The sequence below is a fragment of the Rhinoderma darwinii genome, chromosome 1 (assembly GCF_050947455.1).
Source record: "Rhinoderma darwinii isolate aRhiDar2 chromosome 1, aRhiDar2.hap1, whole genome shotgun sequence".
Lineage (NCBI taxonomy): Eukaryota > Metazoa > Chordata > Amphibia > Anura > Rhinodermatidae > Rhinoderma > Rhinoderma darwinii.
The window spans coordinates 349,500,268-349,526,489 of record NC_134687.1 but is presented as its reverse complement, the minus strand read 5'-3'; the positions used below and the strand labels follow the sequence as shown (position 1 = coordinate 349,526,489).

The 26,222-nt window shown below is 42.1% G+C and overlaps 2 protein-coding genes across 3 annotated transcripts in view; one reads left to right on the top strand and one right to left on the bottom strand.

Moving 5' to 3' along the window:
• Positions 1 to 26,222, bottom strand: part of IFT74 (intraflagellar transport 74) — a 150,645-nt gene that overhangs the window by 89,286 nt on the left and 35,137 nt on the right. The gene's annotated exons all lie outside the window — the stretch shown is intronic.
• On the top strand, positions 2,840 to 25,498 carry LRRC19 (leucine rich repeat containing 19). Its single transcript, XM_075851839.1, has 4 exons — positions 2,840 to 2,908; positions 17,678 to 18,197; positions 19,007 to 19,204; positions 25,188 to 25,498. The coding sequence occupies exons 1-4, from the start codon at positions 2,840 to 2,842 to the stop codon at positions 25,496 to 25,498; spliced, it is 1,098 nt and encodes a 365-aa protein (XP_075707954.1).

Genomic DNA, 26,222 nt, shown 5'->3' with positions numbered 1-26,222 from the left:
AGAAATATATGTTAAACTCAAACTATTCAAGATCTAAAAACAAAAGTGAAGATAGTAAATTAATGTGCAAAAAAAGTTAAGACATAGGATTATGCAGGTTTGCATATTTAAAAAAACAGGTAAAGCCTAAATAATATGCACAGTCAGCATGATTAACAATAAAAGCATTCACAGACACGTATATGATGTCAAATCCAGCGACGCGCACAATGCAAAAAGACTATTAGTAGAACTAGTTCCATACAGATCTGCACTAATATTTACTAGAACTGGTCAAGTTCCACAAGCCAGGTAACCGATGTACTAAGGGATTTGGTATTGGCACCTAATACTTTAGATTTTCAATTTTCCATTAGAGGGGTTATGAAACCCCTAACCAGGTGTCCTTTCAGGACCCTTAAGGCTGGGTTCACACAACCTATTTTCAGACGTAATGGAGGCGTTTTACGCCTCGAATTACATCTGAAAAAACGGCTCCAATACGTCGGCAAACATCTGCCCATTACTTTCAATGGGTCTTACGAAGTACTGTGCCGACGACCTGTCATTTTACGCGTCGCTGTCAAAAGGACACTGTGCAGGACACTTCTTGGGACGTTTTTGGAGCCGTTTTCTCAAAGACTCCAATGAAAACAGCTCCAAAAACGGCCGTAAAAAACGCAGCGAAAAACGCGAGTTGCTCAAAAAAAGTCTGAAAATCAGGGGCTGTTTTCCCTTGAAAACAGCTCCGTATTTTGAGATGTTTTTGACTCTACGTGTGAACATACCCTTATAAACAAGATTGGTCATCTTGGAGAAATACGCTGTCACCACCTTTTTCCTCCGTGAAGCTTGTTAAGGAGGAATTGTCACTAGTAGGTTTTGATTTTATTTAGCATACCAAACTCCAAGATCACTAAGGCCCTGTTCACAATGAGGTTTTTTTTTACATGTTTTTTTGCCACGGAAACCGTGGCAAAAAATGGCCGGAATAGCCTCCCATTGTTTCCAATGGGAGGTGGAGGCGTTGGCGTTTTTTCCCCGTGAGCAGAAAAAAACGCTGGGGGGGTGGGGGGAGAAGCGACATGCCCTATCTTGAGATATTTTCCTCCTTAAAAACCCCATTGAAATCAATGGGAGACGGAAAAAATGCCGCGAATGGCCGACATTTTTTTTGACACGTTTTATGTAAAAAAAAACGCTCGCGATTTTTCCCTTTGCCGGTTGAAGAAATAAGTAAAAACCACATAAAAAAACGCGGCAAAAATCACGTACAAAAACGCCTGTGGTGCAAAACCACTTATAAAAAAACGGAACTGATTTTCCAGGCAGAATTTCATGTGAACATACCCTTAGATAGCATTTCATTGGAAAAAAGTAAATAAAAATAAAATAAAAAATCATACCCTTTTTTACATAACTTCTTTTTTCTATTTCATACAACTGCTCTACACATTCATTAAAGAATCCTCCGTCTGCAATGACTAGGGTACATTCACATGGTCAACATTTACAATAGACAAATCCCCCATAGATTTTCAAGGAAATCCACAGCTGAAACGTGGATTTCTGCAGTGGACTTGCTCCATTCGAGGTGAGTAGAGATAATCTGTGGCTTTTCAGTGCGGAATCTGCGTTACTAATGAACAATGTCATTATTTAGCATGGAACCCCACCCCCATTCACATGCATTGCCGCCAAAGTGCTGTGGATTGTGGCCAGATTTAGGCACGCCATACATGGCCGCGTGGAGACCACCTAAATGGGAGACGCTTTTTCCAGTGTATCATTCAGCTGAAACTAAAAGGTGTTAAAAATAGCTGCAAATGCAGTATACTCCTGGGTGACAGAGCTGCTCCGGTATCATAATGTTATTGAGCGATGAAGTTAACTGTTGTAGTATTTCCTATACGGACTTCCAAGAGGCTCATAACAGACTGCTCCATTGTCAAGTCCAGCCCAGTATCGGTGTGATTGGGGCAACTTTCCAATTTTTTTTTATTAATTTTTTTTTATACTTTTTGAGATACAACTGCTTTGTATCCTGTATGCAGAGCAGCTGTATGTTGCACTGAAACCTGTATTTGTCAGGTCAGCGGCACTGACGGGTTCAGTGTCAGCGGGTCCTGCGTGTCTATAAGGCTGGGTTCACACGAGCATGTTACGTCCGTAATGGACGGAACGTATTTCGGCCGCAAGTCTCGGATTGAACACACTGTGTGCTTCCGTGTGGTGCGCGTGATTTTCACGCACCCATTGACTTCAATGGGTGCGTGATGCGCGAGAAACGCAGAAATATAGGACATGTCGTGAGTTTTACGCAACGGACTCACGCTGCGTAAAAATCACGGACTGTCTGCACGGCCCTATAGACTAATATAGGTACGTGCGAGGTGCGTGAAAATCACGCGCGTTGCAGGGACGTATATCACATTAGTGTAAATCCGCCCTAAGCTGCTATCGATCACATCTAAGTTCATAACTTAGAGGTGATTGATTACAGGTGGATCCTGAAGGATTCAGGTCTTAGCGAACGATACAGCTGCTCTGTATCCTATATACAGAGCAGCTGTATCTCAAAAAGTAAAAATAATTTTTAATACAAACGAATTTCAAAATTGCACCAAACACACTGATAGACATTTATATTAAAAATAAAAAATAAAATATATATATATCTCTATCTCACTTTCGAAGGTGAACGTAGCCTTTAAATGTCCTGTCACATTATCATTTGAAAAGTGGTTTATGTTTTTTTTAGGTTTACAGATAATATAGTATTTACATAGTGCCCAAAACTATAATGAAGATGGGACAGGACTGTAAACACATTTCAAATTGTTCTCCTCAGGAAGGAAAGATGAAAACCCTTCTTATTATGATTTGCATGGGAAGCCTCTACAACCAGGTTCAATGCCAAGATTTGCTGGTAAGCCCCACTGAAAGAGGTACTCCGAGCGATACGCCAGTATTTAAATTTAGTGTAGCATGCGTCCTATTCATTAACCCTTTCATGACCAAGAGTCATTGATGCCCCTGTGTCCAGGTCAAATTTTCAATTTTTGATATGAACTACTTTAAACGATAATATCTTTGGAACCGCTTTGAATAACACAACTATTTTTACTTTGTTTTTTTACAGGACTTATGAGGTTTTCATTTTCTAGATTAGTTTAATTCAGTGTTTTTAATTTTTATTATGAGCAGACAAATAACACACACACACACACACACACACACACTATATGTATATATATACACATGCATACACACACACACACACACACACACACACACACACACACTACCGTTCAAAAGTTTGGGGTCACCCAGACAATTTTGTGTTTTCCATGAAAACTCACACTTATATTTATCAAATGAGTTGCAAAATGACTAGAAAATATAGTCAAGACATTGACAAGGTTAGAAATAATGATTTTTATTTCAAATAATAATTTTCTCCTTCAAACTTTGCTTTCGGCAAAGAATGCTCCATTTGCAGCAATTACAGCATTGCAGACCTTTGGCATTCTAGCTGTTCATTTGCTGAGGTAATCGGGAGAAATTTCACCCCATGCTTCAAGAAGCCCCTCCCACAAGTTGGATTGGCTTGATGGGCACTTCTTGCGTACCATACGGTCAAGCTGCTCCCACAACAGCTCTATGGGGTTGAGATCTGGTGACTGCGCTGGCCACTCCATTACAGATAGAATACCAGCTGCCTGCTTCTTCCCTAAATAGTTCTTGCATAATTTGTAGGTGTGCTTTGAGTCATTGTCCTGTTGTAGGATGAAATTGGCTCCAATCAAGCGCTGTCCACAGGGTATGGCATGGCATTGCAAAATGGAGTGATAGCCTTCCTTATTCAAAATCCCTTTTACCTTGTACAAATCTCCCACTTTACCAGCACCAAAGCAAACCCAGACCATCACATTACCTCCACCATTGACAGATGGCGTCAGGCACTCTTCCAGCATCTTTTCAGTTGTTCTGCATCTCATAAATGTTCTTCTGTGTGATCCAAACACCTCAAACTTCGATTCGTCTGTCCATAACACTTTTTTCCAATCTTCCTCTGTCCAATGTCTGTGTGCTTTTGCCCATATTCATCTTTTCCTTTTATTAGCCAGTCTCAGATATGGCTTTTTCTTTGCCACTCTGCCCTGAAGGCCAGCATCCCGGAGTCGCCTCTTCACTGCAGACGTTGACACTGGCGTTTTGCGGGTACTATTTAATGAAGCTGCCAGTTGAGGACCTGTGAGGCGTCTATTTCTCAAACTAGAGACTCTAATGTACATGTCTTGTTGCTCAGTTGTGCAGCGGGGCCTCCCACTTCTCTTTCTACTCTGGTTAGAGCCTGTTTGTGCTGTCCTCTGAAGGGAGTAGTACACACCGTTGTAGGAAATCTTCAGTTTCTTGGCAATTTCTCACATGGAATAGCCTTCATTTCTAACAACAAGAATAGACTGTCGAGTTTCACATGAAAGCTCTCATTTTCTAGCCATTTTGAGAGTTTTTTAAATCAAACCAATTTTATTGATACGAACACAGAAATGAAATAACACAGTAACATTCACATTACAATTTTCCAACATCGTATACAATAGTGACAGCATATCAAGAAATCCCCAACTTCCCCCCTTTCCCCCCTCCCCGCACAGCCCCCCACTATATCTCCGCCCTTTGTTTCTAGTACCATTCCTGGTCAGAGCACATTTCTCTTATCCAATTTCCCCACCACCCCTTTTTTGCTCCAGACTCTATATCACCTCCAGTTCCTCAGACGACTCTCGCCCCTTATTCTGCTCAGTTCAGGTGTCAGCACCCCAGGACAGGCCATCCATCTGCTCCATTGTTTCTCAAAATTTTTTTCTGTGCCCCTTTTAGAAAATTTCTTATGCTCCATCAGGATATTATAGTTCAACATTCCTACAATTTCCCTTATCCCTGGTGGCTCCGCATCCAGCCAGTGTTTAGCAATGCATTTCCTCGTTTGATATAATATCTTGGCAATTGCCAGGTTTGCCATTCTGTCACTCTCCAATTCTCCCACCGCTCCCAACAACATAACTTTAGGGTCTGCCGCCAATTCCCGACCATACACCTGCTTTATTAGGTCCAATATTTCCCCCCATAGGGTCCTCAGGGCCTCACATGACCAAAACATATGCAGTATGTCCGCCTTCTCTTCCGTGCACCTAGGACATTTAGCATCCGCTCTAATACCCATCTGTTTTAATACCCACGGGGTGCGGTACACTCTATGTATCAGGAAGAGTTGTGATCTCCTCTGCGCCAGACTGAGCGATAAGTGACATGTGGATGCTAATATCTCCTCCCACTCCTCCTCAGTCAATGGACCAACATCCTGTTCCCATTTCGCTTTTACCAGCACCATTGGGTTTCCCAGGTGTTTGGACAGTAAGCTCCTGTACGCCATTGAGATCAGGCCTTTGGTCGTGTCAGCCCTTCCCACATACTCCAGGACCCCAAGAGAACAGACCGTCAGGTCCACCACATGCGCCTGCGCCTGTAGGGCATGACGGATCTGCAAATATTGGTAAAACATATTGTGCTCTAGTGGAAATAGGTCTTTCAACTGCTGAAATGATCTCAACCCGTTATCATCATACAAGTGTTGTATTCGTCTAACCCCTGCCGATTCCCATTTTTGCATGCCCTCTAATTGGTATAATTCCCACAGGACCGGATTATGCCATAGGGGAGTATATTTGGTGCACATTCCCACTCCCAGGATCTGTTTGCATTGCCACCATATTTTATGTATCAGGAGTAACGTTGGTTTAGCACTCACCAATCTCTTAAAGGTATGCGCTTCCAGACCCTCTAGTGGGTTGAGTCCTCCCCCCAAATATGACAATAAACGTGCACTGGAGCCCCAAGTCTCTGTGTCCTCCCATCCCTTAAATTGTTGGCTCTGGGCAGCCAAGTAATATATCCAGGCATTTGGCAGCGCTACCCCCCCCCCCCTTCGTCTTTGGGCAATTGCAGTTTCTCCAATTTAATCCTTGGAACCCCTTTTTTCCAGACCAGATCCCGAAAGAGATTGTGCAATCGTCTGAACCAGTGTTTAGGTATCCATACTGGGGAGTTATGAAGAATGTATAAAACTTGAGGCATAAGGATCATCTTGATTAGATTAGTCCTCCCCAGAGCAGAGAGCGGGAGCCTGTTCCAGGCATCCACTTTATGTTTCACCTTGAGCAGCAGTGGTGAAACATTCAAAGACATGTAGTCTTGGACCCTAGCCGTCACCTTAACCCCTAGGTACGTAAATTCAGAGACTATCGGAATCCGGAGTCCCACTCCAGTATCTACAATATTCACCGTGTCAAGTGGCATCAGAGCAGACTTGGTCCAGTTAATATTTAATCCCGAGAACTCCCCAAACCTTGTGATCGTGTCCATTACTACCTGCAGTGTATTCTCAGTGTCCGTCATATATATATTAAAATATCGTCTGCATATAATGAAATTTTTTCCTCCATTTCCCCATATTGCAAGCCTCTTATACGCTCCTCCTGTCTTATGAGGCACGCCAGTGGCTCTACCGCCAAGGCGAATAGTAATGGTGACAGTGGGCACCCCTGGCGCGTACCCCGGGCCAGTGAAAATTTCTCAGACATTGCACCATTCACCCGTATGCGGGCTGTAGGGGCCACATACAACAGCTGTACCCACTTCACGAAGTTAGGGCCGAATCCCATCTTTTCTATTACCCGCCATAGGTACCCCCATTCTACGCAGTCGAACGCTTTTGCGGCGTCTAACGTTAGCACCGCCCTTCCTCCTTGCTCATCCGGCGTCGCCTGTAGATTTAAAAACAGCCGCCTGAGGTTGACAGCCGTCGATTTGGAGGGCATGAAGCCCGATTGGTCTTCATGTACAACATGCTGTACCACCCTGTTCAGCCGCAGCGCCAATATCTTTGCCAAAATCTTGACATCCGATGTCAACAAGGATATTGGTCTGTAGGACTCCGGTAATTGACTGTCTTTCCCCTCTTTTGGGAGAACCACTATCGTAGCCTCATATAGGGAGTCTGGTAGTTTACCTCTGTCAAAACTATCCTGCAAAGTACTCAAGTATTCTGGCGCTAGTTCCGTCCCATATTCCTTATAGATTTCGCCTGGTAACCCATCTGGACCCGGAGCTTTCTCATTTGCCATATCCCTTATCGCCTGTTCCAACTCCTCCAGTGAAATAGGGGCCTCCAAGCTTTCATGGTCCTCCCGGCCCAAGGTAGGCAAATTAATGTTTCCCAGGTACTCGTCCAATTGCTGTGTGTCGTAATGCACTTTGGATGTATATAGGTCAGTGTAAAACCGCTGAAATATGTGCAGGATTTGCCCCGTGTCTGTCTCCACCCACCCCCCTCCCCCTAAGGCCATGAATGAAATTATTACTCCCATGCGGTTTTGCCATCCTAGCGAGTATTCTCCCCGCCGTTTCCCCTTCTTCATAATATTGCTGTTTAAGGAATAATCGTTTATTATCCGCCATTGTTAGTTGGTGATTTTTTAACAACGTCTGTGCCTCCACCCAATGTCTAAGTGTCTCCTCGGACCCCTCTGCTACATGTCTCCCTTCTGTTTCTGTCACCCGATCCTCTAAACTTTCACCCAACTGCCTAGATTTAGTTTTAATTTGTTTAATATGTTGAATGAATACTCCTCTCAACCATGCTTTCATGGCATCCCATAACACTCCTCGCGGCACTGACTCAGTATTAAAATTGAAATATTCTTTTATCAGGTTCCGTATTTCCCCGCCATCCATCAATCTTAACCAAAACGCATTCAGCTTCCAATTCCCGGGGTTCCTGGTATGCTTTACACCCACTTCCAGCGTCATCGCCATCGGAGAGTGGTCTGACAACGCCCTCTGTAGGTATTCTATTTGCGCTATGTACGGCACCGCTGAAGCTGAGCATGCTACCAAGTCTATTCGCAAAAGTGACTGAAATGTGGATGATGCACACGAGTACTGCCTCACCCCTGGATGTTTATCTCTCCAAATATCCCGCAAACCCAATTCCTCCATTAATCTTCCAAAGGCAGTCAGATCTCCTCTTTGCCCTCCTCCTCCTTTATGAAACCTATCCAACCCTTCAGACATCACTGCATTAAAATCCCCCATCACGATTAGCGGTACCTCAGGCCACCTGGAGAGTTTCTCCGTAACTCGTTTCAGTACGGTGCTAGAATAAGGCGGAGGGATATACAGCACTACTAGAATACACTCCCAGTGATATATAGTACAGTGCACTCCCACATACCTCCCCTCTTCATCAGAAAAGGACGAATGACAGACAAAGGGAAGACTCCTGTGTATCAGCAAACTCACCCCCCTGGAATAAGTCGTATGAAAGGAGTGAAACCCATGTGCGATCCACACTCTCTGCAATAAGGATACAGATTCTCTAGTCAGATGCGTTTCTTGCAGCCCCACTATCAGGGCATTTTGCTGTTTAACCCAGTTAAAGATTGCCTGCCGTTTCCTAGCTTCCCGTATTCCCCGGACATTCCAGGATAGACATTTAACCGATCCCATCAGGCGCCATATCTTTAAGAAATCTGTTACTCCTCCAGCCTGCTCCAGTCAAGATATTAGGCTGTGCGTTCCCTCCCTCCTCCCCTCCCCCCCCAACAAAACCTCCCCTCCGAAAAGGGTCAGAGCAACATATACTGTCTCTCCTATCCAGCAGAAACGCACCATAGTGCGAACTTTTGACATGCCCTATTGGCATCTCTCTGTGAACCGTTTAACTTTCTCACCACTTCCAGTGAGCGCTGGCTCCCACTGCTATTCGCATGTAATAAACAATCCCACACAATCAGCAGAATTTACAGATACATTAGGTACCCAGTAACAATCCCACAATAACATTGCCATCAGGTGCGGCCATTCTTGTTAAAAGGATACCACCCTGCTGTGTTTCAGACAAGGGTGTTCACACACTTCGGAGAACTGCATAATAACATATAATATGCTACAGTCCCGCAAACGCCAACATGGCTCCAGACTTCACCGCCCAGGCGGGCTTTCACGCATCTTCTTCTCCAGCCGGTCTCCGCAACCGTGCCTCATTGCTATCCAGCCATCTTGCAGCCTCTCTGGGGTTCTCAAAGAATGAAGCAGTCCCAAAAGCAACCACCCGCAATTTGGCCGGATACATCATGGAGTATGGTATGGACAACTTCCTCAGACGTTTCTTTACATCCCAGTATTGCAGCCGCTTCTTCTGTACATCCGCGGAGAAATCCGGATAAAAGGATATTTTGGCGCCATTGATGGAGATATCCTGCCGTTCCCTTGCCTTCCTCAGTATCTTATCTCTGTCCTTGTAGTGCAACAGCTTCACTAAGACCGGTCTCGGGGGCCTCCCCGGTGGTCCCGGTCTGGTAGGTACTCTGTGCGCTCTTTCAACAGCATATAAAGGAGACAGCTCTTCCCGGCCAAACTGCTCCAGCAGCCATTTTTCAAAAAACTCATCCGAGTTATTGCCCTCCGTTTTTTCCGGCACTCCGACCAAACGCACGTTGTTTCTGCGTAGCCGATTCTCTAAATCATCCGCCTTAGCCTGCAGGGCCACCACCGCCAAGGACTGAGACTGCACATCCCGCCTGAGCTCCGGCAGAACATCTTCCACTTCAGACACTCTCCCCTCAATAACTGTGGTTCTTTCTGCCACTTTCTGTAAATCATTAAGTAACAGCAGAATATCTTCCTTCAGGCTTCCCACCTGCCCGGTCAGCACAGATAAAATTGACGAGTTCTGCTTTACCGCAGCGAATATATCTGCGAGGGAAGGCTCCTTCACCTGGTCTCTCCTGCTATGCGTCCTGCCTCCATCTTCCTCCACAAGCCTGTCCCGCCGCTGACTCCCCAGCTCTTCCTCCTCCTCACTCACCGAGTCCTCTCCCAGCACGGAGTATCTGGAACCTGAGGCCATGCTGTCTGCCTTCCCACTGCCAGCCACCGGCATCTTGCCTGCTGCAGATCCGCTCGAACGAGGGGTTCTTGCAAATCTCTCCAGCCTGTCTGCAGCTTCAGACCGCATTCAGTCTCCTCGGCGCCATCTTGCCTTCTCGGCCCCGGACTCGCCGGCGGCGTTTTTTGTTTCTTAGAACGGGTCAATGCAGCTGTATTAAGCGGTACCGACTCCTCCAGCCTCCCAGCCTCCAGATCGGTGAATATTACCGGGTAATTCAGGGATAAACAGTACTTTCAGGATGAATACAGCAGGAGCTCCAGCCACACACGTCCTCTTACATCTGCTGCTAGGCCACGCCCCCCCATTTTGAGAGTTTAATCGAACCCACAAATGTAATGCTCCAGATTCTCAACTAGCTCAAAGGAAGGTCCGTTTTATAGCTCCTCTAAACAGCAAAACTGTTTACAGCGGTGCTAACATAATTGCATAAGGGTTTTCAAATCATCCATTAGCCTTCTAACACAGTTAGCAAACACAATGTACCATTAGAACACTGGAGTGATGGTTGCTGGAAATGGGCCTCTATACACCTATGTAGATATTGCATTAAAAACCAGACGTTTGCAGCTAGAATAGTCATTTAGCACATTAACAATGTATAGAGTGTATTTCTGATTAATTTAATGTTATCTTCATTGAAAAAAAACTGTGCTTTTCTTGCAAAGATAAGGAAATTTCTAAGTGACCACAAACTTTTGAACGGTAGTGCGCACACACACACACACACACACACACACACACACACACACACACTGTAGAGCTCTGTAACAATTAGTCCTCTTCTCTCTGTCACCCTGGATGGCTGTGAGGGGAGAGTGAAGAGGGCTATAAACACATGACCCGTGAGACAAATGGCAATCAACAACGAATAAACTGTCAGTTTTTCATGGCTGTTTTGCATCAATGTGTCTCAAAATTTGAATCCATTTCCCGGCCATATGACCGTTTTTAACCGGTATTTGCCATCCATTTTTCATGGACGTTAAAAAAAAAAAATTAATGAATTTTATTAGTTAGGGTTTTTTGTTCCAACCCCCCTAAAAACACCACAGTGCCCATGTAGATAGAGATGCAATACCACTGTAGATAGTGTCACATTGCCCACATAGTGTGCCCACTGTAAATGGTGCCACAGTGCCCATTCTCCATGTAGACAATGCCCACATAGTGGCACACGCAGTGCCCATGTAGATAGTGCCAGTGTCCCCTGTATAGTGCCAATATAATGCCACAGTACCCATGTAGAAAGTGCCACACCCCCTGTATATATCACCACACAACCTGTAAATAGCGCCACCTACCCTGTACATCACAACATCCCCCTGTATTTAGCAATATACCTGTTGCAGATAGCGCCACCCCTTCCTTTAAATAGCACCACTGTAGCTACCTGTAGTAGCGGAATTCCTCTGGCCGAAGATTACGCTCCTACAGGAAGCCCCTGATGTCTTTGTCCATATATGGACAGTGATGTCAGGGGTTAACACTAAAAGCGGAATCCCCTGCCAGAGCGGGGATTCCGCTGCAGGAGTAGTCCCTGACGTCACTGTCCATATATGGATAGTGACACCAGGGGCTTCTCCAGTAGTGGAATCCCTGACACAGAGCGATCTGACACCGGGGATTCCGCTCCTAGAGAGAGCCGCTGACATCATTGTCCATATATGGATAGCGACACAAGGGGCTTCTCCAGTAGTAGGATCCTCGGCACAGAGCAATCTGACCCCAGGATTCCGCTTCTAGAGAGAGCCGCTGACATCATTGTCCATATATGGATAGTGACACCAGGGGCTTCTCCAGTAGCGGAATCCCCGGCCAGAGTGTTGGCCGGGGATTCCGCTCCTAAAGAGAGCCACTAACGTCAATGTCCAAATAGACAGTGACGTCAGGGGCTCTCTCTAGAAGCGGAATCCCCGGCCAGTTCGATCTGACACCGGGGATTCTGCTCCTAGTCAGTTCAGGTGGAGCTATCTACAGTGGAGTGTGCGATGCTATCTACAGCGGGGGGGGGGGGGGGTTTCTATCTGCAGGGGGGGTGGCACTATCTACAGCGGGGATGGAAAGACGACGGGGGCTCCCTGAGTGCTGGCCGTGTATTCAAATGCTGGAGGGAGCTTAGGTGGTGCTATCTAGAGGGTTTTGCGCTGCCTACAGGGGGTTGTGGGTGGCACTGTCTACAGTGGGGAGATGTATTCCAGGGCTCTCAAAACCCTGGCCTACATGAGAGTGCAGTGCTGCTCACACTGAAGCAGCACTGCACTCATTAAAACCGTTCCAGGCTGTCAACGTTTATACACGTGCTAATTGCACGGGGCATCGGCAGTTAGAAAGTATATAGCCGTATGACAGTCGTAAAGGGGTTAACATTGAGAACGTTGTTTGATGAATATGACGCAGCTACTGAGGTACTCAAAGTTCTACCTGACTTACCTCGCCGCCACATTTCCATGGCGGTGGTCTAGCAAGTATGGCGTTCATCCAATAAGTATGCTAGAATGTCCCTGTTTAATTTTCATACAGTTATAATGTGTTGATATTCTAATATAGCAGAGTTGCGTTCAGACGTGACTGTTTCTCAGTCCATCACAGCTCTCCTCTTGTGTCTCTATTAGGAGTCTGCTGTAGATATTGATAATACAATGGGGGAGATTGATCAACACCGATGAAAAGGAAAAGTGGAGGAGAAGTTGTCCATTGCAACCAATGAGGTCACTGCTTTCAGTTTCCAAAGGGGCTTTGAAAAATAAAAGATGGAATCGGATTGGTTGCCATGGGCAACTACTTCCCTTTTTCTTTGAAAGAGTTTTGTTCAAGCTTCCGGATGTTAACCTATATAATGAGCCACGCTGTGGTAAATTTTACAAAGCGACAGACCTTTCTGCCTGCTTATATTCCAAAAGGGTGCCAACTCCACATCTTTCTTCATCAGCAATAATACATTATTATCTTGGAGAACCATTGAGACATTTTGGCAGCATGTAGGTTTCTCAGAAAGAAAGTTTGAGAAGCATTTTTTCACATAAGTGGATTCTTTTATGGCAAAAAAATAAATAAAAAATGACTGGTTTTAGAGCAAAAGCCTTTTCTTTAACAACTTAACGACCGCCAATACGCTTTTTCACGGCGGCTGTTAAGGGTACTTATACCAGAGTATAGCGCTGCGCGGCAGTTAACTGTCAAAGCACAGACGTAACTTCACGTCAAGGTGCGCGAACTTACTGCACACATTGACGTACAGTTACGTCAAGGTGCGGGAAGGGGTTAATGACCAAGCTTTTTTTTGCGTTTTTCCATCGTCTCATTCCAAGACAGTGTGACTGTCACGTCACAATGACAGTTGGAATGCATTACACTACGTGTGTAGTGTAATGTATTCCAGCAGCGATCAGAGCTGCAAGTCTAAGTGTCCCCTAGTGGGACAAGTGAAAAAAGTAAAAAAAAGAATAAAAATGTTTTAAGAAAAGTGTAAAAATAAAAGTTAGAAGTGACATAAACAAGAACTGCTTTTTTTCCTATAATAAGTCTTTTATTATAGGAAAAAAAATGAACACGTAAAAAAAAAGTACACATATTTGGTATCGCCGCGTTCGTAACGACCCCAACTATAAAACTATAATAGTATTTTTCCTGCACGGTGAACACCGCAAAAAAAATAAATGAAAAACAAAGCGAGAATCACTATTTTTTGGTCACCACCCCTCACAAAATATACAATAAAAAGTGATCAAAAAGGCGCATGTACGCCAAAATAGTACCGATACAAACTACAACCCGTCCCGCAAAAAACAAGCCCTTACACAGCTTTTTTGACTGAAAAATAATAAAGTTATGGCTCTCAGAATATGGTGACACAGAAAATAAATTATTTTCTAAATAAGTTATTTTATTGCGCAAACGCTGCAAAACATAAAAAAACCTATATACATATGGTATCGCCGTAATCGTACCGACCCGCAGAATAAAATATAACGGTCATTTATAGCCCAGGGTGAACGCTGTAAAAAATAAATAAAAATCATTGTCAGAATTGATGGTTTTTGGTCACCTGGCTTGCCGAAAAATGGAATAAAAAGTGATCAACAAAATCGCATGTACCCCAAAATGGTAGCAATGAAAATTACAGATTGTCCCGCAACAAATAAGCCCTCACACGGCTCCGGTGGTGAAAAAATAAAAAAAGTTCCAGCTCCCATAATATGGCGATGCAAAATGTGCAGAGCGTTCCAAAAGCGGATAAGATCGGGCGCCATTTATAATATAAGTGCAACACTGGCCACATATCTGCGGATTATTATTTATTTACCCCATTATTATACCCTCTTATTATGCCCCTGATGTACTCTGCCCAACCTACATTTGCCCCCACATTATAAACTGAAATACCAGCAAAACGCCAGAGCTTCTACCAAGTAAAATCTGCGCTCCAAAAGCTAAATGGTGTCCCTCCCTTCTGAGCCCTACAGCGTGCCCAAACAGCCGTTTACGTCCACCGATATGGCATCGCCATACCCGGGAGAACCCTGTTAATATTTTATTTGTGGTATTTGTGGCACAAACTGGGCACAACATATAGTGCACTAAAATGGCACATCAGTGGAAAATTTTAATTTTCACTTTCCACCATCGGCTGCGCATTAAACCCTTCGCGCACCATGACTTAATAGCATGTCGTGGTGTGGGGGGTGATATATGGAGCGTCTCACGCGCTGAGCCCGTGCCATACGCTGCGGGTGTCAGCTGTGTATTACAGCTAATACCCGGGACTAATGGAGAGAAACAGCAATCACGCTGTTACAGGAGCCTGTAAAAATGACAATATACTGCAATACATTAGTATTGCAGTGTATTCTACCAGTGATCAAACGATTGCTGGTTCAAGTTTCCTAGGGGGACTAATAAAATATGTAAAAACAAAAGTAAATAGTTATTATTAGTGGAAAAAATTAAATAAATATTTAAAGTCCAAAAAGAAACCCTTTTCACATTTTTTCTCTCAAGTAATGTAAAAAAATACACAAAATTGGTATCGCTGCGTCCATTAAAGTCCAAGCTATTACAATATACCATTATTGAACTCGCACGGTGAACGCCGTGAAAAATAAAGAATTTTAAATGGCAAAATCGCAGTTTTTTGGTCACCTTCGCTCTACCAAAAAATTTAATAAAGTGCTGAAAAAGCCTTATGTACCAAAAAATGGTACCAATAAAAACTACAGCTCGTCCCGCAAAAAATAAGCCTCCACACCGCTCTATTGACGGAAAAAGAAAGACGTTGTGGCTCTCGGAAAGCGAGGAGGAAAAACGAAAAAGAAAAAGCAAAACATGGATCAGTCTGGAAAGGGTTAATTTATTTTCTAATGAAAAAACATTTATGACCACATGTGGGGTATTGCCGTACTCGGGAGAAATTGCTTTACAAATGTTGGGGTGCATTTTCTCCTTTATCCTTTGTGAAATTGAAAAAATGCAACATTTTAGTGGAAATAATGTTGATATTCATTTTCACGCCCTAAATCTAATAAATTCTGCAAAAGACGTGTGGGGCCGAAATGCTCACTATACCCCTAGATAGATTCCTTAAGTGGTGTAGTTTCCCAAATGGGGTTACTTTTGGGAGGTTTCCACTGTTTTAGTACCTCAGGGGCTTTGCAAATTCGACATGACACCCAAAAACTATTCCAGCTAAATTTGAGCTCCAAAAGCCAAATGGTGCCCCTTCCCTTCTAAGCCCCGGTGTGGGTCCAAACAGCAGTTTATTACCACATATTGGGTATTTACGTAATCAGGAGAAATTGTTTTACAAATATTGGGGTGCTTTTTCTCCTTTATTCCTTGTAAAAATTAAAAATTTCTAAGTTCTTACAGAAAAAAAGTCGATTTTTACCTTTACAGACTAATTCCAATGACTTCAGCAAAACAACTGTGGGGTCAAAATGCTAACTTTACCCCTAGAAAATTTCCTTGAGGGGTGGTTTCCAAAATGGGGTCACTATTGGGGGGTTTCCACGGTTTTCATCCCTCCAGTGCATTGCAAACGTGACACGGCACTGAAAACTATTCCAGCAAAATCAGAAATCCAAAATCCAAATGGTGCTCCTTCCCTTCTGAGGCCTGCTGTGGGTCCAAACAGCAGTTTATTACCATATATGGGGTATTGCTATAATCGTAAGAAATTGCTTTACATATGTTGGGGTGTTTTTTCTACTTTATTCCTTGTAAATATTTAAATGTTTACGTTTTTTCACAAAAAAAGTAGATTTTCATCTTCACATACTAATTCAAATAAATTTAGCAAAAAAACTGTGGGTTCAAAATACTAACTATACCCATAGATAAATTCCTTGAGGGGTATAGTTTCCAAAATGGGGTCACTTTTGGGGGGTCTTTACTGTTTTGGTACCACAAGACCTATTCAAACCTGACATGGTACCTAAAATAGATTCTAAAAAAAGGAGGCCCCAAAATCTACTAGTTGCTCCTTTGCTTCTGATGCCGGTGTTTCAGTCCATTACCGCACTAGGACCACATGTGGGATATTTCTAAAAACTGCAGAATCTGGGCAATAAATATTGAGTTGCGTTTCTCTGGTAAAACCTTCTATCTAAAATGTATTACAAATTAATTTTCGGAAAAAAAAATTAAATTTGTACATTTCACCTCTCCTTTGCTTTAATTCCTGTGAAATGCCTAAAGGGTTAAAACACTTTCTGAATGCTGTTTTGAATACTTTGAGGGGTGCAGTTTTCAAAATGGGGTGATTTATGGGGACTTTCTAATATATAAGGCCCTCAAAGCCACTTCAGAACTGAACTGGTCCCTGAAAAAAATAGGCTTTTGAAATTTTCTTGAAAATATGAGAAATTGCTGCTAAAGTTCTAAGCCTTGTAACGTCCTAGAAAAATAAAAGAATGTTCAAAAAACGATGCAAACATAAAGTAGACATATGGGAAATGTAAAATAGTAAGTATTTTGTGTGGTATTACTATCTGTTTTACAAGTAGATGCATTTAAATTTAGAAAAATGCAAATTTTTGCTAATTTTCTCTAAATCTTGGTGTTTTTTTACAAATAAATATTGAATTTATCGAACAAATTTTTCCCTAACATAAAGTACAATATGTCACGAGAAAACAATCTCAGAATCACTTGGATAGGCAAAAGCATTCCGGAGTTATTACCACATAAAGTAACACGGCAGATTTTAAAAAATGGGGCTGGTCCTGAAGGCCAAAATGAGCTCGGTCTTGAAAGGGTTAAGAGCTGTGTTGTGGGAGCACAATTGAATATATCTTTGAAATACAGTGAATCATTCCGGAGTTATTACCACATAAAGTGACACATGGCCGATTTGAAAAATCGGCTTCGTCCTGAAGGCCAAAACAGGCTCAGTCCTGAAGGGGTTAAGGTTTAACATGGGCTAAAAATGTAGTGCAATTGCGAGGAGGCTGCAACTAAACAAAGTCTATGGTATACGTTGTATATTGGATGATAATCTTGACAAACCCATTACACCTTGAGGAAAACAGTAACTTTTATTGTGCATAATATGTCCACATAAGTGTGTACAAGCGTTCATGTTTTGTATGGTTAGGGGCTAGTTTTTTTTGTTTACTGTAGTTCATAACTGCCCTCTGCAGCTTCACAATTTGACATCTATTTCTTGTTTAGTCTAATTTACAGGAGGAGGACTGGTCTAGGAAAAACCTCAAAAACATCCCTGCAAGTAATTCAACAAATATAACAAAACTAAATTTGAGTCAAAACAATATTTCTTTAGATAAAGTAGATCAACAATTCCTTTTGAGTTATCCGGGCTTGACAGAGCTGGATCTCAGTCAGAATAACATTACTCAGCTGATAAACAGTTACTTTGATGGACTTTCCAAACTTCAGGTGTTAATTCTGAGAAATAACGACATTATATCTATTGAAGAAAAGTCCCTTGTTGGACTGGAAAATCTGAAGATTCTGGACCTTAGCTTCAATCTTATTACTCACCTACCTGCAAACTTTCACATACCGTCATCGCACCTCCAAGAGTTTTACCTTCATAACAACAGCTTGACTAACCTGGATTTTGGAGAAGCCCTAAAAGACTTGAAAACCCCTCTGAATGTAACACTTAGCGGGAATCCATGGAACTGTACCTGCTCCCTTATCGGTCTATCATTGTGGTTAAATGACAACACAGTCGTACTTGGTAAGCAGCTTACACCAAAACTATACAAATAAAGCTATTTTAAAACTTTCCGCCAGCTAGCAGTTCTAGGGTTTTTTTTCAGAAATGCAAAAAAAAAAATGACTGAATGGAGGAAATCGCCTAAAATGGACCAGGCGAGTGTAGATCCTTTTGTTATTTTATGCCATTTCCCCCATTTAGTCAGTTTTCTATGGATCGCGGAAAACTCCTTTAGGCTTTGTGTTCAAAAGGAAAGCAATCTGTGACCTGCGCAGACCTAGGCTGGGCTTCTATTAATGAGGTGCACATCTGTCATATGACGAACGACTTTCCAAGTATTGCCAATTACTGCACCCGTCAATGACAAAATTGGCAGATCTACTTAAACACATACCCGCCATTGTACTACCTCTGTCACACCCGTTTGCGTCACAAGAAGACGATAGTCAGCTGAAAATTAAATTGGCCTGTTCGGCTGTCTAAAGCTGGCATACACTAGAAATATTAGAGAACCATCATACATGCTGGGCCAACTAAATCAAAATGGGAACATTTATCATCTGAGCGGTTTTCTTTTTTTCTGGCTGTGCTTGAACATACCTAAAAATGTGCACGATTATGGAAAGAACTTTTTTTTAACTTCTTACTATATCTCTAGGTCTCCATACAGCTTCACTTCCTATAAGATTTGTGCGTAAAGCTTAGAATTATAATTCCCAAAGGTGCAACTGGAAGTTTCTAAGCCCCGTGTAAAATCGGTATCAGAGCCTACTGCGTAAATTTATACTTTACGCAGTCCAATATGATATTGATCTTTGCTTTCCTTGCAGAAAATGAGGACATCACTTTGTGTGAGACACCAAAGAACATGGTCAATTATACAATAAAAGCAGTCAATAAAGCAGATCTATTAAACTGTGGTGTCAGCAGTGACATTTCATCAACCACAGTGTCAATCCTCTACTCCGACAACTCTACATCTCTTCTTACAACGTCCCTCGAAGGAACAAACACTACATCTACTAAAGGTATGTTGTTATTAAACGGACAATGCGTATTTGTTACTTTATTACAACGTTACTTTTGAAAGTAAATACTATAAATAATGTTTCTATACATTAAAATGGGTAAGAGAAAATATGATATCAATAATGAATCCACATTTTCTAGTTTGTACAGCGCATTTAAGTAACAAGTCCTCTCAATCATCTTTGGCACTTCACTGGATAGATCTCTCACTTATGGCATCTCTATCGCTTTTTGAAATCTGACGTTCTACATCACATGAATGAGGAAGGACACCCCTAAGCACACAAAGACAGGTTTTCATTAGCCCGGTCAACTCCGCACTTTTTATTTTTAAATAAGTTCCTTGCACCACAGTTTACTTTTTTTGCTTTGTATATTACTCCTTGTGACACAATGATTTTTTCCAGTTAAAACCTGGGTGTGCACACAAGATACTGTAAACAGTGTAAGGCATCATTTACACGAGCGTAAAATACGGGCGTGCGACGCGCGTGCTTTTCACGCGCGTCGTACGCACCTATATTAGTCTATGGGGCAGTGCAGACAGTGCGTGAATTTTGCACAGAGCGAGTGCGTTGCGTAAAACTCATGACATGTCCTATCTTTGTGCGCTGTTCGCGCATCACGCACCCATTGAAGTCAATGGGTGCGTGAAAACCACGCATGCCGCACGGTAGCACTTTCGTGCGAACTGCGTGATTCGCGCAACAGCTGTCAAACTCTGAATGTAAACAGAAAAGCACCACGTGCTTTTCTGTTTACAAACATCCAAACAGAGTGTCATAATGATGGCGGCTGCGAGAAAATCTCGCAGCCGCGCATCATACACTGATGACACACGGAGCTGATAAGTGCCTTTTGCGCACTCAAAACGCGGCATTTTTTGCATGCGCAAAACGCACACGCTCGTGTAAATCAGGCCTAAACCTGCAGTATTCAACCCCTTCCTGTGCCGACATGGCGGGTGTCCGTTGTATTACACAGCTGAAATCCCACTCTAATGGCAAGGATCAGCGACAACTCCAATCTGGGGTGTTACAATGCTGTGACACCTAAGGAGTTCGACCGATGGAGGTAGTTCCGAATGTAAGCCTATTGGTACCCCGCAACATGATTGCAGTGTACCAATGAGTTACCATAGAAGCCGGGGGGCCCAACAAAGGCCCACAGGTCTGCCATAGGTTTAACTCTATTAATCCATACTATAGGCATGACCTAAAAGATTGCCTGTCATGCTTTCGAATACTAATTATACACGAGACCAAGAGATCGCCTAGTGGGACCAGTAAAAAAAAGTTAAAGTATATTTTTTTTTAAATGTTAAAAATAACATAATTTTCAGTCTAAAAAAGGACTTTATTTAGTAAAAAATAGTACACAATAATAAAAAAAATACATAGGGTATCACTGCAATCATAACGACTTGTAGAATAAATATGTAATAATAAAACCCCCACAGCGCAAAGTCTCCAAAAACATTAGCAGATTTGCTGTTACCCACTGACACTTAACCCATCAACATTTTTTTTTACAAGTCAATCAACACATCATTCGTACCCCAAAATGTTGCCAATAAAAACGGTAACTCGTTCAGCAACTCGTTCAGCCTCATATGGCTACGTCGATGGAAAATTCAAAAAGTTATGGCTTTTATAATGCGGCAACACAAAAAAAGATTTTTTTATCCATAAAACATGATTTCATTCTGCAGAAGTACTAAAATATGCAGTTGTAATGACTCGAACAATAAAATTATCACGCTATTCATACCGCACGTTAAATGGCAAAAAAAAAGGCAGAATTGCTAACACTTATTCCATTCCTAAAAAATGTATAAATGTTAATCAATAAAATAAAAACTGCAATTCGCCGTGCATAAAACAAGTCTTTATACGGCTACGTAGATTTAAAAAAAAAAAATAATAAAGTTATGGCTCTTGGAAAAAATAAATAAATAATACCTACATCCTGAAGGCCCAAAATAGGCAATAGGCCAGTCTTTAAAGGCTATGTACAGGGTGGGCCATTTATATGGATACACCTAAATAAAATGGGAATGGTTGGTGATATTAACTTCCTGTTTGTGGCACATTAGTATATGGGAGGGGGGAAACTTTTCAAGCTGGGTGTTGACCACGGCGGCCATTTTGAAGTGGGCCATTTTGTATCCAACTTTCGTTTTTTCAATGGGAAGAGGGTCACCGCAGAAGAAATGCTAGCACAGGCTTCCAGTATCCGTAGTTTCAGTTGATGAACATCTCGTATCTTCACAGCATAGACAATTGCCTTCAGATGACCCCAAAGATAAAAGTCTAAGGGGGTCAGATCGGGAGGCATTTCTTCTGCGGTGTTGCTATCAGTGTGTGAAGAGTGGGAGAAGAGGGTTGCATTGACAATCCAACACAATGGGCAGCACTTTGAACACATTTTATAAGTGGTCAGAAACTTGTAAATAACTCATGAAAGAATAAAGTAACGTTAAAACCAAGCATACCATTGTTTTTCTTGTGAAATTCTCGATAAGTTTGATGTGTCACATGACCCTCTTCCCATTGGAAAAACTAAAGTTGGATACAAAATGGCCGACTTCAAAATGGCCGCCATGGTCAACACCCAGCTTGAAAAGTTTTCCCCCTCCCATATACTAATGTGCCAACCATTCCCATTTTATTTAGGTGTATCCATATAAATGGCCCACCCTGTACACCTTTTAATAGTTTTTATTTTTTTTTATTTTATAAAAGTGTGCATCAGTGTGATTGGTGCAATTTTCTAAATACTTTTTATTAAAAATAATTTTTAATAATTGAGATACAGCTGCTTTGTATCCTGTATACAGAGCAGCTGTATCATTCGCTTAGACCTGAATCCGTCAGATAAGCGAGACTGACCGCTTCGGTGACAGCGGGTCCTGCATGTCTCAGACATGCAGTTTCCACCTGTAATCGATCACATCTAAGGGCCTGCTCACATCAGCGTTGTCTTTCCGTTGAGGGGTTCCGTCTGAGGTTTCCGTCGAGGGAACCCCATAACGGAAAGGCAAACGGGAACTAAAGCTTCCGTTTGCATCACCATTGATCTAAATGGTGACAGATACTTTCACAACGGTGACAAACGGAAACCATTAGCAAAGGGTTCAGATTTTTGGACGGAATCAATAGTCGACTATGAATTTAGATGTGATAGCAGCTCCGACCCACTGAAACTAAACCTGTCAGTGCCTTTGACCTGACAGATACAGGATTCAGTGCAAGATACAGCTGCTCTGTATATAGGATACAAAGCAGCTCTATCTCGAAAAGCAAAAATAATTTTTAATAAAATGTATTTAGGATGTTGCACAAATCAGACTGATGGACAATTTTATTTAAAAAAACAAAACGGATTTCAAAAAGGTGTACATAGTCTTTAAGAGGTTAAACACAAGATTCACACATTTATTTTGCCCCACCCCCATGCTTAATTTTATAGTATTTTTCTGCTTATGTTGTCCTGAAAATTATCAATCAATCTGAGGAATAATCGAGGGAGAAACGTGTAGTAAATGCACATGATTTTCCATGCTGTTTAAGTCAGGGCACACTTTTTCATTTCATATCTTCACTTTGTGTGAACTTGTTTGTCATATCAACCCAACCTCTTCTTTACATAACTGCAATAAAAGATAAGAAAGCAGGGAGCAGTTCACACCTTTATTGATCCTTCCTTGACACTGCACTAAGGGGAAGGAAGGGAAAATTATAGCGTTTACAGAGAACATGTCACCTCTCCTGACATTTCTATTTTTAGTAATAAATTGTATTCCCGATAAAATAACAATTCTCGAGCATTTTACCTTATTACACCATTCCTCTGTTTTTATAGAAATTAATGAATAAATTGACATCTGGGTGTTCCTACACAGACTGAGACCATTAGACCACAGACATTAGACCAATCAGTGCTGACAGAGTGAGACTGTTTAGGGACACACCCCTTTGACAAGGTGAATGGTAACACCCAGATGTCAATTTATTCAAACATTTCTAGGAGGAATAAGAGAGGAGCGGCAAAATACAAAAATAGACATATCAGGAGATGTCAGGTCCTCTTTAAAGGGGTTTTCTGAGGCTTATCCAGTTAGTGACTGCCCCATAGTGTTTTTACGGCGGGCACTAACGGGCTTTATTCTGATGCATATGCCTTTTTACAGCGCTGCATCAGAATAAATAAACAGAGCAGGGAGCCGTTAAATCTCCCTGCTCTCCGCTACCAGAGTTAGCTGAGGGCTGGGGACATCCCTGCTAGAACGAGTGAGATCGATATCAGTATAGCGAGCGCCGCATCTGAGTGGTTTTGGAGGGAGGGAACTCCCTCTCATCCCACCGACACCCGGCGATAAGATCACCGAGTGTCTGTGTCTCCGATAGGCAGCAGGGGGCCTAATAAAGGCCTCCAGGTCTGCCTGTAGCGAATGCCTGCTAGGTCATGCCGGAGGCATGTCCTAGCAGATGCCTGTCCATTTTACACGGACAGGCATAATACACTGCAATACAGAAGTATTGCAGTGTATTATAAATGCAATCAGATAATCGCATAGTGAAGTCCCTTAGTGGGACTAGTAAAAAAGTGAAAAAAGTTTAATAAAAAGTGAAAAAAAAAAGAAAAATACACTTTTCCCCCTTACAAACTGCTTTATTATTAAAAAACAAAATAAAGTAAAAAAGTTACACATATTTGGTATCGCCGCCTCTGTAATGACCCCGACTATAAAGCTATTACATTATTTAACCCGCACGGTGAACGTCGTAAAAAATAAAATAAAAAACAATGGAAAAATTGCTGTTTTCGTTGAATCCATCCTTAAAAAAAATTTGATAAAAAGTGATCAAAATGTCGCATCTACTGCAAAATAGTACCGATAAAAACTACAAGTCTTCCCGCAAAAAAAAAATCCCTCATACAACCGCATCGGCGGAACAATAAAAAAAGTTATGGCTCTTCAAATAATTTTGAAAAAAAAGTGTTTTCACTGTGTAAAAGTAGTAAAGCATACAAAAACTATACAAATTTAGTATCGTTGCAATCGCAAAACAACCCGCTGAAAAAAGTTATTTTGTTATTTATACCACACAGTAGACGGTGTAGATTTAGGACGCAAAAAAGAGTGGCGAAATTGCAGTTTTCTTTTTCTATTCCCCCCCAAAAAAAGTTAATAAAAGTTAATCAATAAATAATATGTACCTCAAAATGGTGCTATTAAAAATACAACTTGTCCCGCAAAAAACAAGACCTTACACAGCTATGTCCACGCAAAAATAAAAAAGTTATAGCTCTTTGAATGAGACGATGGAAAAACGTAAAAAATGGCTTGGCCATTAAGGTCTAAAATAGGCTGGTCATTAAGGGGTTAAAATCCCCCCAACCCCCAACAAGCATATGGGCAATCCTTTTATTTTATTGCAGGATCACCAGGTTGCTTTACTGACCATAAATCCTGGAATCCATAGTCCTCCCCATTTCAACAAGCTTCCGTGTGCTGGTGCATAGACATGGCACATAAGAAGTAAAACGGGTACATGTACTGCCTATGTACCCTCGCAGTCCAACGAGAAGTCATCCATACTGGGCTGAAGCACAGGGTATAACACATCCAGGGTCTCGGTTATATCTACTGTCCATCAATAAACATTATTACTGGACACTTGGAGTATGCATGTCAGGAACATTGAAATGCTAAATAATTCAGAACATAAATTAGTATGTGGCTTAAATGGGTTGTCTGACTAAAGACATTGCTGTAATATCATTCCATGACCTAGCGCCGAGATCTGCTTGAAAGATTGCCTCCTACTCTGGTGAACTTGACAGATTAATATCTAAATTTACATATTCATTTGATTTGTAACCTTTATATTTTGACACTCATTTTACGCAAATATTTGGACCTCATCTCTATTGCTCTGTGAAACGTCATTTATATCTCATTTTCCCCATCAGCAGGGAACAGCTGGACATTCCTGGTGGGAGTAGTAGTTGTTGGGATTGTTACCTCATTACTGATATTAGCTGCAGTCAAGTTCCCAAAATGGTACGACTACATTCTCAGTTACAATCATCATCGTCTAAAAGAAGAAGAGCCGTACATGTTTGAGGAGGAGTTCAATGTAGACTTTAACATGGGCACAAATGACAAAAATCAAGACGATGAAACCGTTGTGGTCTTTGAGCAAACACACTCATTTGTGCCAGAAGACGATGGATTTATAGAAGACAAGTACATAGATGAACGTGATATGACAACGGAGAGTTAACTTTAACCTTCACAAACAGTTTTTTTCCTTTTCAAGGACTATAAATGAAGTATGAAGTCAAACTTTTAATTACATACATTGCGTTGTCTTACACCTAGAGAACGAGGAAAGCAACAAAGTATCTGCCTTAGGTATGGTTTTCTTATGGTGTCATGTATCAGTGCCTAAAACCCCTCTCCGATAACACTTTGGTCCTTGTAGAACGGAAGTATATTTCTTTCAGTAAAGTCATACGATGCCTCGTTTCCAACAGTTATTTGGACGTGATAATCACCATTACTAAATATTCAAAGCCCTACATTTCTCCATTGACATATTTTCATATCCTGCTGCCTGAATCTATAATCCTCAGCACCATTGTGAGTATGTACAGGCTTGGCGAGAGCTACATATTCTGTACTTGGTACACCACGCTCCTTCTCCTATGTAACCTCCCGACATGCCCAGAGAAGTGCAATCGGAAAAAAAGCTCTGCTTTTTGCCACCGTCCAGCAAAAGCGGAGGAGAGCGTATAGACAGAGCGTATAGACAGAGCGTATAGACAGCATTAACCCCTTAATGACCGCCGATACGCCTTTTCACGGCGGTCATTAGTGGGTTTTATTCTGATGCAATAGCCTTTTCACGGCGCTGCATCAGAATAAATAAACAGAGCAGGGAGGCGTTAAATCTCCCGGCTCTCAGCTACCAGAGGTAGCTGAGGGCTGGGGACATTCCTGCTCGA

Coding starts and splice junctions, on each gene's coding strand:
- LRRC19 (XM_075851839.1), top strand. CDS start 2,840: ATGAAAACCCTTCTTATTATGATTTGCATGGGAAGCCTCTACAACCAG. Junction 18,198..19,006: donor TGACAACACAGTCGTACTTG/GTAAGCAGCTTA, acceptor CTTTCCTTGCAG/AAAATGAGGACATCACTTTG. Junction 19,205..25,187: donor AAACACTACATCTACTAAAG/GTATGTTGTTAT, acceptor CCCCATCAGCAG/GGAACAGCTGGACATTCCTG.